At 37.0% G+C, this 13114-nt stretch overlaps 1 protein-coding gene across 5 annotated transcripts in view; it reads left to right on the plus strand.

Annotated features, from left to right (window-relative positions):
- Nucleotides 1-260: 260 nt before the first annotated feature.
- Nucleotides 261-13114, plus strand: part of LOC130709862 (protein PHYLLO, chloroplastic) — a 47197-nt gene continuing 34343 nt past the window's right edge. For 4 of the 5 annotated variants that reach the window (XM_057558987.1, XM_057558989.1, XM_057558990.1 and 1 more), the window contains exons 1-13: nucleotides 261-661; nucleotides 1256-1464; nucleotides 2023-2140; nucleotides 2324-2440; nucleotides 5432-5533; nucleotides 6110-6169; nucleotides 6323-6391; nucleotides 7124-7228; nucleotides 7306-7500; nucleotides 7812-7910; nucleotides 9127-9693; nucleotides 9827-10051; nucleotides 10336-10638. In XM_057558987.1, coding sequence (XP_057414970.1) covers nucleotides 323-661; nucleotides 1256-1464; nucleotides 2023-2140; nucleotides 2324-2440; nucleotides 5432-5533; nucleotides 6110-6169; nucleotides 6323-6391; nucleotides 7124-7228; nucleotides 7306-7500; nucleotides 7812-7910; nucleotides 9127-9693; nucleotides 9827-10051; nucleotides 10336-10638 — 2508 coding nt within the window. In that variant the 5' untranslated portion in view covers nucleotides 261-322. Of the gene's footprint in view, nucleotides 662-1255; nucleotides 1465-2022; nucleotides 2141-2323; nucleotides 2441-5431; nucleotides 5560-6109; nucleotides 6170-6322; nucleotides 6392-7123; nucleotides 7229-7305; nucleotides 7501-7811; nucleotides 7911-9126; nucleotides 9694-9826; nucleotides 10052-10335; nucleotides 10639-13114 lie in introns of those variants that run through there. The other variant, XM_057558992.1, reaches the window with a different exon arrangement.

Raw genomic sequence — 13114 nt, forward strand, 5'->3', positions numbered from 1 at the left:
GTTTACTAAGTAAAGGGACATAAACCATCAAAATTTTAATTGAGGGACGGAAGCCAAAATTTCGCTATAGTTCAGGAACGAAATGAATATTTAACCCTATTTTTTTTTCTTCTTCTGAACTATACCTCTGAAATTTTAAAAATGTTAATTTTTGTAAAATTCAAACAGGATATTTTAGGGAAAATTAATTTACAAATTAAAAAATGTTGCCATGTGTCTTTATCATACCTGTAAAATACAAATAGAAGGACACTACCTCATCCTGCTTGCACAACTGCAAACTCTCACTGGAACTCCTCCCTACGTTATCCACTCCGCATTCATGAACCTGCCGGTGCCGGCGTTCCGCGCCTCGAGGCTCAGCAATGGGGCAGTGCTTCTGGTTCTCCCACCGCCGTTCACTTCTTCTTCTTCGGCGGTGGCCTTCGGCGGCGTTCGAAGAACGTCGGTGAGGGTTGAGGCTGCTGGAGGAGTGAGGTTCGACGGGCCGGTGCCCCTAAACGGCGATGTCGAGGAGAACGAAGTGGTTTTCGAGCACTGCGTCACGCGGACTCTGCCTCCGGCGCTGACATTGCAGGATGGACTTGACAAACTGAAGGAGGCTCTTGAAATGTTGAAGGTGGCGCCGCCTCGTTGCTCTGCTGGGTTCCTTAGGTTTCAGGTATCTCTTCATATTCCTCAATATCTAGGGAAACTAGTTCCTTTTAGTTGCAATGTGAAAGTTTGTGTGATTTCAAAGTTAGATAAATTTGACCAATGCCTGTAGGTGTAAGTGATTCGAAGTTAGTAGAAAAATTTAGGTTCCTTATGCAATGTCTCATTTAAGTTTGGAAGTGAAAAAAAAGGTTTTGTGAGCTTTGCTCTGTTTTATGGTTGTACTAAGTATCCCACGGTCGGCAGCCATGTGACTAATCTGCTTGAGGCTCTGAGATCACATTAAGTGCATCAACTCAAATTGAACTACTCGGGTTCTAATATGATTTCCAAATACTTGGGTCTCAAACCAAAGTGTTAAATAAATGTGGAATCAATATAATTTAAACAGGCTAAGCACAAATTTGTTGTGGATGTATTATGGTTTACGTTCATGTAAATTGGGAAGGCCAAATTATTATGAAATTAGTGTTTTATAGTACAGTGAAAGGCTGTTATCTAAAGCACTGTAAGTTGGGGAGCGGTATATGCGGTGAGCTATTGGACTAGCGTTCTTGTGAAGTACTATTATGTGGATGCCAATTTTATTTTTTTTATTCAGGTGGCTGTGCCTCCAAGTCCTAAGGCGTTGAGTTGGTTTTGCTGTCAACCGGAGTCGTCGGGAGTGTTTCCTCTGATTTATCTATCCAAGGACACGGACAATCCGACATGCAAGTCATTGTATGTGAATGGAAGCCGTGGAGTTTTTGGAATTGGTGCTGCTGTTTCTTTTGCACATTCTTCTGATGGGAAGCAGAGCTTGATCAAAAGGTCAGTTTTTTGACTTGATTTCTGTTCCTTTTGGTTCTAGCTTTTATGTTTGGCTAGATGGTTCTAACTAATTAGTATTTATTCACTCTTAGTAGAAATGATGAGGTGAATATAAGTATTAGAATGGGAGCGGAGGACATGACAATGTGAATGGTATGGATGGACATGAGAAAAACATATGGGTGTCTTGAAATTTCAATTTTTTCTCTTGAAAGCATCATACAGGACACGAACAATCTTGGAGTTAACCTCATTAGTTTAAAACTGGCCTTCCAAAGTCAATTATGGATGCAAATGTATAGCTGGTATCCATCTAGGCATAAATTCTAGAGTGCTGGAGTCATGTGAGAGGATATATTAACTCATATTTGGATCTGTGCAAGACTTGAGTTGTTGTCCTTCCCATACGTATCTGTGGATTATGGAAACATTTATGGATTTAAAGAAGGCGCATATATGATTAAACCTGATTTATACGTTCTTAATGGTGATGGTATCTAGTCAAACATGGAATGTCAGTTATTATGAATTAACCAAAGATTGAATTTATTTCTGCAGATACATCTCAACTGATTCAACCCATATAGTTGCCTATGGTTTTATGGATATTAGTTTAGATGATGGTTTGGTTTCCGTGAGTCATGAGGATGGTTCTTTTTGCTTTTTTATTCCTCAGGTAAAATTTTATCAGTTTTGTTACAATTAGTTTAATATAAGTTGTTGACTGTGTCATCTTTTATTCTTCCTCTTGTATTTCTTTCAAATAATTCTTTAGTATACATTCTTATCATCCCCCACGTTTGCAATATTGTTTTGATGTATCATAAATGACTTTAAACTGTAAATGTCATCATGACAGATTGAGTTAGATGAGCTGGAAAGTGTTTCCATTCTGACAATGACACTTGCATGGGGTGACTTTTCCTTCTCTACTTTTGAAGATTCCTGTCATTTGCTTGAAGTTTCTCTAAACCAGGTGCCTAGAATGCCTTCATTTTATTTTTTAGGTTTTCTGTTTGACTTATGTACAGTGCTGAGAGTTATTGTTGCCATTATGATTTATCATTATATTAGATTACTGGGAGTATATGGGCGTGGGTCAAATATACTTTGTAGTTGTACCATATATTTTTACATCTGGAGACTGCACTATACGGTTCATCACATTACAATATACTTTTCCCTAACTTTCTCCTACCTCTCTGCCCTCTTTGCATTGTATTGGAGTTGATGGTTTAGCTTTTGAGCATTTGAAGACATGATTGGTGCGTGTGGGTTTTGGTGATCAATGTTTTGGCCTCAATTTTTTTTCGCACTCCTTTGTCGCTGCTAGATTCTGTTTCTATCCTTAGAACTGTTTTAGAGGCCTTAACCGATGATGGTCGGAAGCAGATTATGAAGTAGGAAATGCTGACTCTTAAGTAAAATGAGACTTAGGTTTTGGTCTCTCAATCCATGTGGAAACAGGCTATTGGATATATGTGGATTTATGCTAGGAAGGTTAATCTTGGTAGTTCTTTGAGTGAAGTGAAACTTGGTTAGTTGTGAAGCAGTACGGATAGGTATACGGGACTGATTACACTAGCACCTCCCTTGTTGCTAAACTCTAACTTGTTCACATATTCATTTCTTGTGCTACTATAGGCCCTTGTTTCATATAGAGGCGAATAATTCCTTCTCACATGATGATTTGTAGCATGAGGCGTACACAACCACTTTGGGTTTGTTGCTAAAGGGGAGTATGATAAGGTGTGTTTAATAAGAGAAAACTAGAAGGAATTGTGTATATTTGTTGTCTCAAATACATGACCGAGAAGAAATTCAAATACATGCCCGTCCTGCAATCACAACTGTTCCTTTTTCTTAGATCTCTACACCCAGCAGCCTTCAAGTTGCTGCATTTTTTTCTCTTTATTTTGTTGATTCTTTTGTAACTTATTTTGTCTCTCTTTTGGTTCTTTTTCCCCCAATTTTTCCTAATTTCGTTCGTCCTATTTTATCTTCATTCACTCCTTTTTCGGAATGTACTTGCTTGTTTTTGTTAGATTATAATATAAAAGCTTTCATGTGCCTTCTTCACCCAATAGCTTAAACTCTTTGGGTTGTTGGTTCATGACATGGTATCAAAGCCTCTACGACTACGTGGTCTAGAGTTTGATCCTTGTTGCCCCTATTATTCTAATAAAAAAGTTGAATTTCAGTTCAACACATGGTATCAAATCCTGTGCATTGTCCAGGCTTCAAGTACAACAAGCTCGTGTGTGTGGGCATTTTAGAATGTAATATAAAAGCGTTCCTGTTTCTTTACCCAATAGTTTAAGCTTTTGGGATAATTGTTTCATGATAGTTTTGTTTAAGTCACCTTTGACTTTTTATTGATAATTATGAATGCTATGAATTTTGAGTACTTATCATTTTTTTAGCGTTTATGTATGTGTATAGTGCACATTATATAAAATGTAAAAATTCAGCATAGTGATCATCCCGCTATGAGCTACACTGCTATAACATTTTTTTGTCAGCCGCTACGCACCTCTATTCGGGATTGACAACACTGAATAATCTAAGATAGTCTTAATTACTCCAAGATACTTTTCATACATTTTAGCAATTCTTAACAATCAATTATTGCTTGTAACTTGGTCTCTATTTTAAGCAAATAAATCAATCATTGTATCTGTTTTTAAAGACTAAGGTTAAATTGGCATAAATTATTTATTTCTTATCTGCGTGAAGAAAGTGAACTCTCATTGGAAAAAAAGGTTTGATTCAATTTTCATATGAAAGAAGTTTCCAGTCCAAAATCAAAGCATTATTAAAGTCATGGTCAAAATACTGAGCAAAGGTCAGATTTTGATAACTCTAAAGTTGCCATTTTCATTGTTTTGAGCTACTATCATTACTAGGTTTCTGAAACATCTTTGTTGGGACAGCTTATTTAAAAATATTTATGAGGATTCTGAAACTTATTTGAGCTCTTTTATTCTAAAACCTCTATCTGTTCATAGATGAAAAGTCTATAAAAGAAAAATAAATAAATCTAGTTTTAGGCTTCGTGATGCAATCTAAGCTTCTAAAAACCCTTTTCTTTGTAGTCTTCGAAATTCTTGGACTTGCTCATCATTTCCTTCTTTTTGACTTGAGCATAATTAAGGTTGTTAAACAACCAATTAACCCAAAAGCTTAAGCTGTTAGGTAAGGGCCACATGAATTGTTTTATAATATATTTCTAACACGCTCCCTCATGCAAGAGCCTACTTGGGCTTGAAGCGTGGATAATGCACAGGCCCACCCACCATGTGCTGAAATTCCACATTTTATTAGAAAATGGGGGCCGGCCGGCAAGGATTGAACTCTAGACCTTTTGGTCAGAGCCTCTGATACCATGTCTAACAACCAATTAACCCAAAAGCTTAAGCTGTTGGGTAAGGGCCACATGAATGGTTTTATATTATATTTCTAACAAAGATATTTCACTTTATTGGTTCCATGCTCACTTTAGGTATTGGGCTATCATCCTTCAGGACCTACACAATATTATTCACTTGGAAATCCTCCTCTAATTTCATAATTTAACAAGTATGCATGATTGATTCCATTAATTTTGGGACTCTAGTGGTCTAACATGCCTATTAGATGTGCATAATGTTTATATTATTTTACATTAGGATATCATTCCAATCATTGCATATAAAGAGTAATTGATACACTTTATAATGGGTGCACTAGTTTTTTCTATGCATGATTCTTAAGTGAATCATGGATGGTACCCTGTATTGCACCACGCACAAACATTTAGCATCGCTATTCTTTTGTCTTGTATTTGCCATCGTCAAAACTTGGTCATCTCTTCTCTGATCACCTGACCACTATGAGGCTTTAGCCATTGGCCTAAAGATGCTTTTTGCTTTACTTTTGTCTACTTCCTTTTGTATCTGAGCATGATGTTATATTTTCTTTGATGTAGGTTATATGTCATGTCTGGTCCCCTACTGGTTTGGGGAAGTCCAAATGCATAAGAGCTGCTCTCAGAAAACTCAATTTGGTAGAAGATAGATCTATTCCAAGGGTATTAGCTCATTTCTTTCCTAATATGTAAGTTTTACTTGGAACAACTAGTTGTTACTGCTTTAATTGTCCAATATTTGTTTGTCTTGTTAATCTTCTGCATTTTCTTTTTCAAGGGTCCTGTCAAATGTTAATGTTTGAAAAATATTTTCTTAATCTTCGTAATTCTTTCATTTGCTTAATTTGAATAGTGTTTGAGCTATAAGACAATGATCCTTAATATTATGGGAAAAGTATAAACACAATATTTTCTGTTTCTTGCCAAAGGACATCTACTTTTACGATCTAAACAGAAAATATTTGTGGTAAGCAACTTTATTCCTGTATATTTCCTTCTTTTTGTTCATCTTTGAAATTTGAAGTTTGTAATTATTTCACATTAGATGTTTTGGGTGTTTCACCTTTATGTATTGCTCTCCTATGTCTCTATCCTATGTCTTTTTCATATATATATTTGCATAATTCTCTTGTTCCAATATTTGCTTAGAGTAATGACCAATTATTGATCCACCAGCGAGCTCTAAGTTGCCAACTGCTTATTCTGTTGACTGTTTATTTTACCTACATGAATTGCTAGGTTTACATCAACGATATTGCACCAGGAGGAAGAGAAAGTGTGGGTGACATCATGGAACTGGTATCCTACTTTTCCAGTACATTTTTCATTTTTCTTGGTTCTGTTTTCACTTTTATTTATTTGAAATCTATGTTTTTCCATCTGAATTTGTTACTGCACTCCTCTGCATGGTTGAACATTTATAATTTATAATTTTGTTTACTTTTATTGCAGAAAGAGTCTCCTTTTTCCAGTCAATTCTGTGTCAGGCTTTCAGCAACTCTAGCTGTTTCAAATAACATGGTATAAATTATTATGTTTGTAAACATAAAAAAGAGAATTTTATGTATTCATTGCATATCTACCTGAAATATTTGGAAAAAGATATTCCTGTCTCAGTGTTGACGATAATTTTAACATCCTAAGTTAGGAGTGACAGCAAGCAAGAATATGGAACAGGTGATAAGCCAGAAAATGGGTGCAGTAGAAGAAATCCACATTTAATTTCATAAGCAGAAACTAATTTCCAAACCTAGCCTCGGTTGTATGCTTCTAAGTTCTGTGGTGACCTCAGTTCATAAATATATGTGATACAAGCATATCTGATGTTGTTTTCACTTTTTACAAGATATGTTCATAACTATTTTAAAATAGGAAGCATAAGACAACCATAAGAGAAGAAATTTATTGAGGAGAAAAAAATAATTACTAAAGGAAAAGAAGATATGAATATTTACTAAAGGAAAAATAAGATGCTTTCCAAAACATGAAAAATAATTACTAAAGTAAAAAAATAATTACTAAAGGAAAAGAAGATACGTTTTCCAAAACATGAATATCTACTATTATTGTAGAGAAAACATGAATATTTATTCATTAGCCAAGCTATTTCCAAGTTGCACCGTAGTGATTTATGAGATTTATTTTTAATTCTATTGTGAAGTGCACTGAGGATTTACTTTAACAATGTTAGAACGAGTAACTTGGCTGATGTTTGCTCATGCAATATCTTTCTCTCTCTCTCTCTCTCTCTAGTTGGATCATGCCAGTGAATTATCTCACTCACTGAATGAAAGTGCCAATATTAATGCTGTTTGGGCGTCACTTATAATTGAAGAGTGCACACGACTTGGTTTAATGGTGAGATGATATGTTAAATTATTATAAACCGCTTGTTCACCTTGAGATTCAAGATTCTTATTTATTCTTTGTTCTAGTATTTTTGTGTTGCTCCTGGATCTAGATCTTCCCCACTTGCTGTTGCTGCTGCAAGTCACAATTTAATCACGTGTGTTTCATGCTTTGATGAGCGTTCACTTGCATTTCATGCTATTGGATATGGAAGAGGATCTCACATTCCAGCAGTAGTCATAACGTCATCAGGCACAGCAGTTTCAAACCTTCTTCCCGCTGTGAGTTCCATTAACATTTTCTTTGTCATTTTTATATGTTGAGTGCATAATGATTTATTAGCTTTAGTGATTTGGTTTGTTGTCATTATGTGGGCTCCCGCTAATCATACAATATGGATTTTTATCGTGTTCGTAATTTTGGGATGGAACCTGTTATGAATAGGTTGCTTTACTGGGTTTTTTCCCCCACTTAATTATTACTTTTGTTTCCATGAACTTGAATTGTAGTATCTTGAGGGATGTGTAGCTGTCAAGTTAGTTGATATGCAAGTATTACTTTGATCACTCTAAGTGAGTAATAAAATGTGCAGGTTGTGGAGGCAAGTCAAGATTTTGTGCCGCTTATTTTACTTACAGCAGATCGACCTCCGGAACTGCTGGATTGTGGGGCAAACCAAGCAATTGATCAGGTTAGGATAATTGATTTTCTTAAATATTCTGGTGTGTTTATATCCATCTACATTGTGTGTGTGTGTGTTAGGATTCTAAATATTAGGGATTTAATTAATATGATTCAGTTTATTTTTATCTTTTAGTTTAAGAGTGTATCTTTTTAGGAGTTTATCTTTTATCTTTATTTTTTAGTGGCTAAGTTGACTAAGTCTATCTTTATTAGGGTTAGTTTCTTATAAATAGGAGATCTCTCATTAGGTTGGGGGTATAATTTTGATTATTGAGTTGTGAAAGGTTTTTACCTTTGGAAAGGGGTTTCCCTTGTAAAAGAAGGATAGGGGATAGGGGAGATGGGCATATGATGACTAACAAAGTTGTTTCATGAGATTATGAGGTCGAAGAGCATGAGGTAGGAATGGAGGAAGAGTACTTTAATCCCTATATTCAGGAACGAAAGAGACATACAAAATTGTGCAAACTAGAGAGAGATTAACTTATGAGTCATACTCTGATGGCTTGGACTTTACTCTGGTGGTTTGGACTTTACTCTGAGTGAGCAGTAAATTCTTAATTCTTATGCGGGACTCAAGTCCCATTCCGTGCAATTGGATCCTAACAGCATTCTCTATTATCTGCTGAATTAAATTTACTACTGTATCTGCTGCATCAAATTTGGCAAGCTTATAAAGATTAGATGCTATGGTTTTTAATGTGGATATAGTCAGTTTCACAAGCATGTAGATTAGTTGTTCTGAATGAAGGAATATCTGATAGAGTTAGGCTCATGAAAGTTATTGGAAGTTTTGTTATTTTACTGGTTGAGAGCTATTGCCTTATTGGCAGTTTTGGGGGAAATTCTGTTGAAACTGCTAGGTAGTTTCCCTTTATAAGGAGGACATAGGTTTGTTGAGGGTATTCTGGAAACTGGGAATAGATTTGGGAGAGTGCTGGTCTCTCGAATACCAGTAACCATTGTAGTTCCTTTATTATTCTTGGGTGTTAGAATTAAGTTACATCCACACATCACCACAAAACCCTAAGCTTGTGTGTTCTTGAACTTATATACACTTGTACACTTGCTAATCTAGACAATGTGGGACTTCTTTGAGTCACTTGTTACTATTCTAATATTGGGAAATATATAGTTATTCTTTTCATCCATTACTGGCACCTATCAATATCTAACTATGGTTTCCTTTGTCACTAAAGCTACACATTGAATTTCTCTATCAGGTGAACCATTTTGGTTCTTTCGTGAGATTTTTCTTTAATCTCCCTGCACCCACTGATCAGATTCCTGCAAAGATTGTTCTTACTACTCTCGATTCTGCTGTAAATCGGGCAACTTCTTCTCCTTGTGGTCCTGTGCATATTAACTGCCCTTTCAGAGAGCCTCTAGAAAGCAGTCCCCTTAAATGGTTATCAAGCTGTTTAAAGGGATTAGATTACTGGATGAGTAATGCTGAACCATTTACCAAGTATATCCATATGCGATTTTCTGATACGAGTATGAATGCTCCAGATGAAATGATTGAAGTTTTGAATCTGATTCAAGGAGCGAAAAATTGTCTTCTACTATTTGGTGCAATCCATACAGAGGATGAGATGTGGGCTGCTCTGCTTTTGGCTAAACACCTCCAGTGGCCTGTTGTAGCAGATATCTTGTCAGGGTTGCGGTTGAGAAAGCTTTTAACTTCTCTTCCTGATATTGAAAGAAATTTTATATTTGTTGATAATCTTGATCATGCTCTTCTCTCGGAATCTGTCAAAGACTGGGTCAAGATCGATGTGGTTATTCAGGTATCGCTTATTCACGAATATTTTCCCATCTACCATCTATTTTCTTCAACAATCTTCTTTTTCTGACTATAGGCCTGTTTCCACCCATTTTTGGACTACTTGTTTATGTCCTGCCTTTTTGTATTTGGTGCAGATAGGAAGCAGGATAACTAGCAAACGGATCTGTCAAATTATTGAGGAATGTGCTCCTTTTTCATATATTATGGTTGACAAACATCCCCTTCGTCATGATCCATCACATATTGTAACCCATAGGATACAAGCTACCATTTTTGATTTTGTGAGTTGTTTACTTAAGGATACAGTTCCTTATACAAGGAGCATGTGGAGCACTTCCCTACAATTGTTGAGTAAAATGGTATTAATTCCAAGAAAGAGAGTTATTTCTTGTTTTGACAATGTTCGCAATTTTGTCTCTTTTACATAAAGTATGATGTATTCCTTTAGTAGCCTACCTAGTAGTTTAATATTGCTTCAAACTTCAAAGTATTTCTACTGGTGCCAATTTTTATTAAATGTTGTCAGAATGGCATGTTTTTTGAGGTTTCTGCTTGTGTCTGATAATAGAGGCAGAGCCTTGATACTGGATACCGCTATAGTCATTTTCTAGCAAACATTCCCTCATAACATTTTAATTTGCAGGTTGGATGGCAGATACATTTTCAAATTACTGCTGAGTGCTCCCTAACTGAACCTTATGTTGCACATGTGATTTCAGAAGCTCTCTCCCCGGAGTCTGCTCTATTTCTTGGTAACAGTATGCCTATTCGTGATGCAGATATATATGGATGTAGTTGGTCAGTATGCAGGCCTAGTGTTCCATCTCTTATGCTGAATTCAGACCTACCAATCAACTTGGTGAGGGTTGCTGCTAATAGGGGGGCTAGTGGTATTGATGGTTTACTTAGCACAGCCATTGGTTTCGCTGTAGGATGCAACAAAAAGGTAACCACATAGATTTTCAGAAGTACCCCCTTTTGTGTATATTAGCTTTTGGTTGTAGTTAACTGTCTCTTGGAGGACTATTCTGTTAGAGTTTAAAGTAGGGGTATATTATTATTTATTATTTGTCAAACTCAGGAAAATATGGAATGAAAATACTGTCTTGATGCTGAGTACACAGCATAGAGCTAACTTTATACTGATAACATATTACAAATATGGAAATAATATCTCTCCTAATTATGGGAATAATTTCCCTGATCTGTAACAGCTAATCAACAATTAATCCTAATTACAGGCTTGGTCAACTACAATTATATACAGCAATTAATCTGGTCAGTAACTGTTATTCAATTGATTAGTCAATCAATTCCTTTGACATCCCCCCTCAAATTGATGCTGGTAAGTCTACAAGCATCAATTTGCTAGCTAGGACATTGTGGCGCTGACGTGTCAAGGATTTGGTGAAAATATCAGCAATCTGAACAACAGTTGAGACATGAGGTAGAGTGATAACTCGGCGGTCATAGGCTTCTCGTATAGAGTGACAATCAACCTCTATGTGCTTTGTTCGTTCATGGTATACTGGATTTGCTGCGATTTGTATGGCACTGGTGTTGTCGGCATGTAGTGGAATTGGTTGTGTTTGAAGGAACCCAAGATCTGCAAGAAGACCACGCAACCAAATTATCTCGGAGCAAGCAACAGACATGGCGCGATACTCTGCTTCAGTTGATGACTTTGAGACCGAATCTTGTTTCTTGCATTTCCATGAGATTAGAGCATCACCTAGAAACATACACCAACCAGTAGTAGATTTCCTTGTGTCTGGACATCCGGCCCAATCAGCATCACTGTATGCTTGGAGCTGAAGTGATGATCCAGTAGGAAAGAATAAGCCACGTTTAGAGGTACCAATGAGGTATCGAATGATGCGGTGTACTGCTGAAAGGTGCAAATGCCGAGGTGATTGCATGAACTTACTGACTGTGTGGACAGCAAAAGAAATGTCAGGTCGGGTGGTGGTGAGGTAGATAAGACTACCTACCAGCTTGCGATATAAAGTGGGATCTTCTAGAAGGTCACCTTCATCCCGTCTATACTTCACATTAACTTCCATGGGGGTGTCAACTGAGGTCACATTGGTGAGGCTAGCTAATTGGATCAGGTCTTGAATATACTTGTGCTGATTTAAAAATATTCCTTTGGGCTGATAATGTACCTCTAACCCCAAGAAGTAAGTGAGCTGTCCAAGATCTTTCATGCGAAAAGTTGAATGCAACAATTGTTTAATTGTAGAAATAGCCTCTTGATCAGACCCTGTCACCACAATATCATCCACATAAACTTGGAGTACCACGATACCTTTTGAAGTCCTTTGTAAGAAAAGGGATGGATCATATTGGCTCTGTGTGAAGGAAAATCCAAGTAGTGTGGATTGAAACTTCTCGAACCAGACTCTTGGTGCTTGTTTCAAACCATACAAAGAGCGCTTCAGTTTGCAAACTTCATTAGGGGAGAGTGTGGGCATACCACTCGGAAGTTTGATGTAAACTTCCTCCTTGAGATCACCGTGCAAGAAGGCGTTTTTGACATCCATCTGATGTAATGTCCAAGACTGGGAGGCAGCAATTGCAAGAATAGTACGCACCGTTGTCATCTTGGCGACAGATGCAAAGGTCTCATCATAGTCAAGTCCATATTGTTACTTATTTCCAAGAACAACCAGTCGAGCCTTGTACCGGTCTATTGAGCCATCCGAAAGAAGTTTTATAGAAAACACAAACTTGCTGCCAAGAGGTTTGACAGATGGTGGACACGGAACCACATCCCATGTCTGATTTTCTTCTAATGCTAGAAGTTCTGTTTCAACAGCTTTTTGCCAACATTCATGCTCCATTGCCTGTTTATAAGAGGAAGGGATAGAAACAGAAGATAAAGTTGCTGTCAAAGACAAGGGAGAGGTGAAACCATACTTTTCAGGTGGTTTACGAACGCGAGAACTGCGTCGTAGAAGGTCTGGTAGTGCAGCCTGTACTGGATCAGCATGCAGGGAAGGATCTTGAAGAGGCCTTGGAGGTTCTGGTGGCAAATTTGGAGTAACATTACCACGCCTTTGATACGTCAAGAGAGGTCTTGCTGATTGTGGTCCTATAGCAGAGCTAGAAAACAATGGCAAAACAGAAATTGAAGGAGAGCTATGGTCTAGGTGAGATGCAAAAAAATATTTATTTTCTTGAAAGATGACATTTCTTTTTTTTTGGTCAATAAGATGACATTTCTAGAGACCCGAATCCGACATTGACTAGGATCACAACATAGAAAACCTTTATGGTGAGTAGAGTATCCAAGGAAAGCACATTCAATAGATTGAGCAGTGAGCTTTGTGCGTTCTTGGGGAGGAAGATGAAGGTAACACACACAACCAAAGGTGCGCAGGTTAGTATATGTGGGTGGATGACCAAATAACCGAGTGAAA

This window comes from Lotus japonicus, chromosome 4 (assembly GCF_012489685.1).
Source record: "Lotus japonicus ecotype B-129 chromosome 4, LjGifu_v1.2".
In the NCBI taxonomy this organism is placed as follows: domain Eukaryota; kingdom Viridiplantae; phylum Streptophyta; class Magnoliopsida; order Fabales; family Fabaceae; genus Lotus; species Lotus japonicus.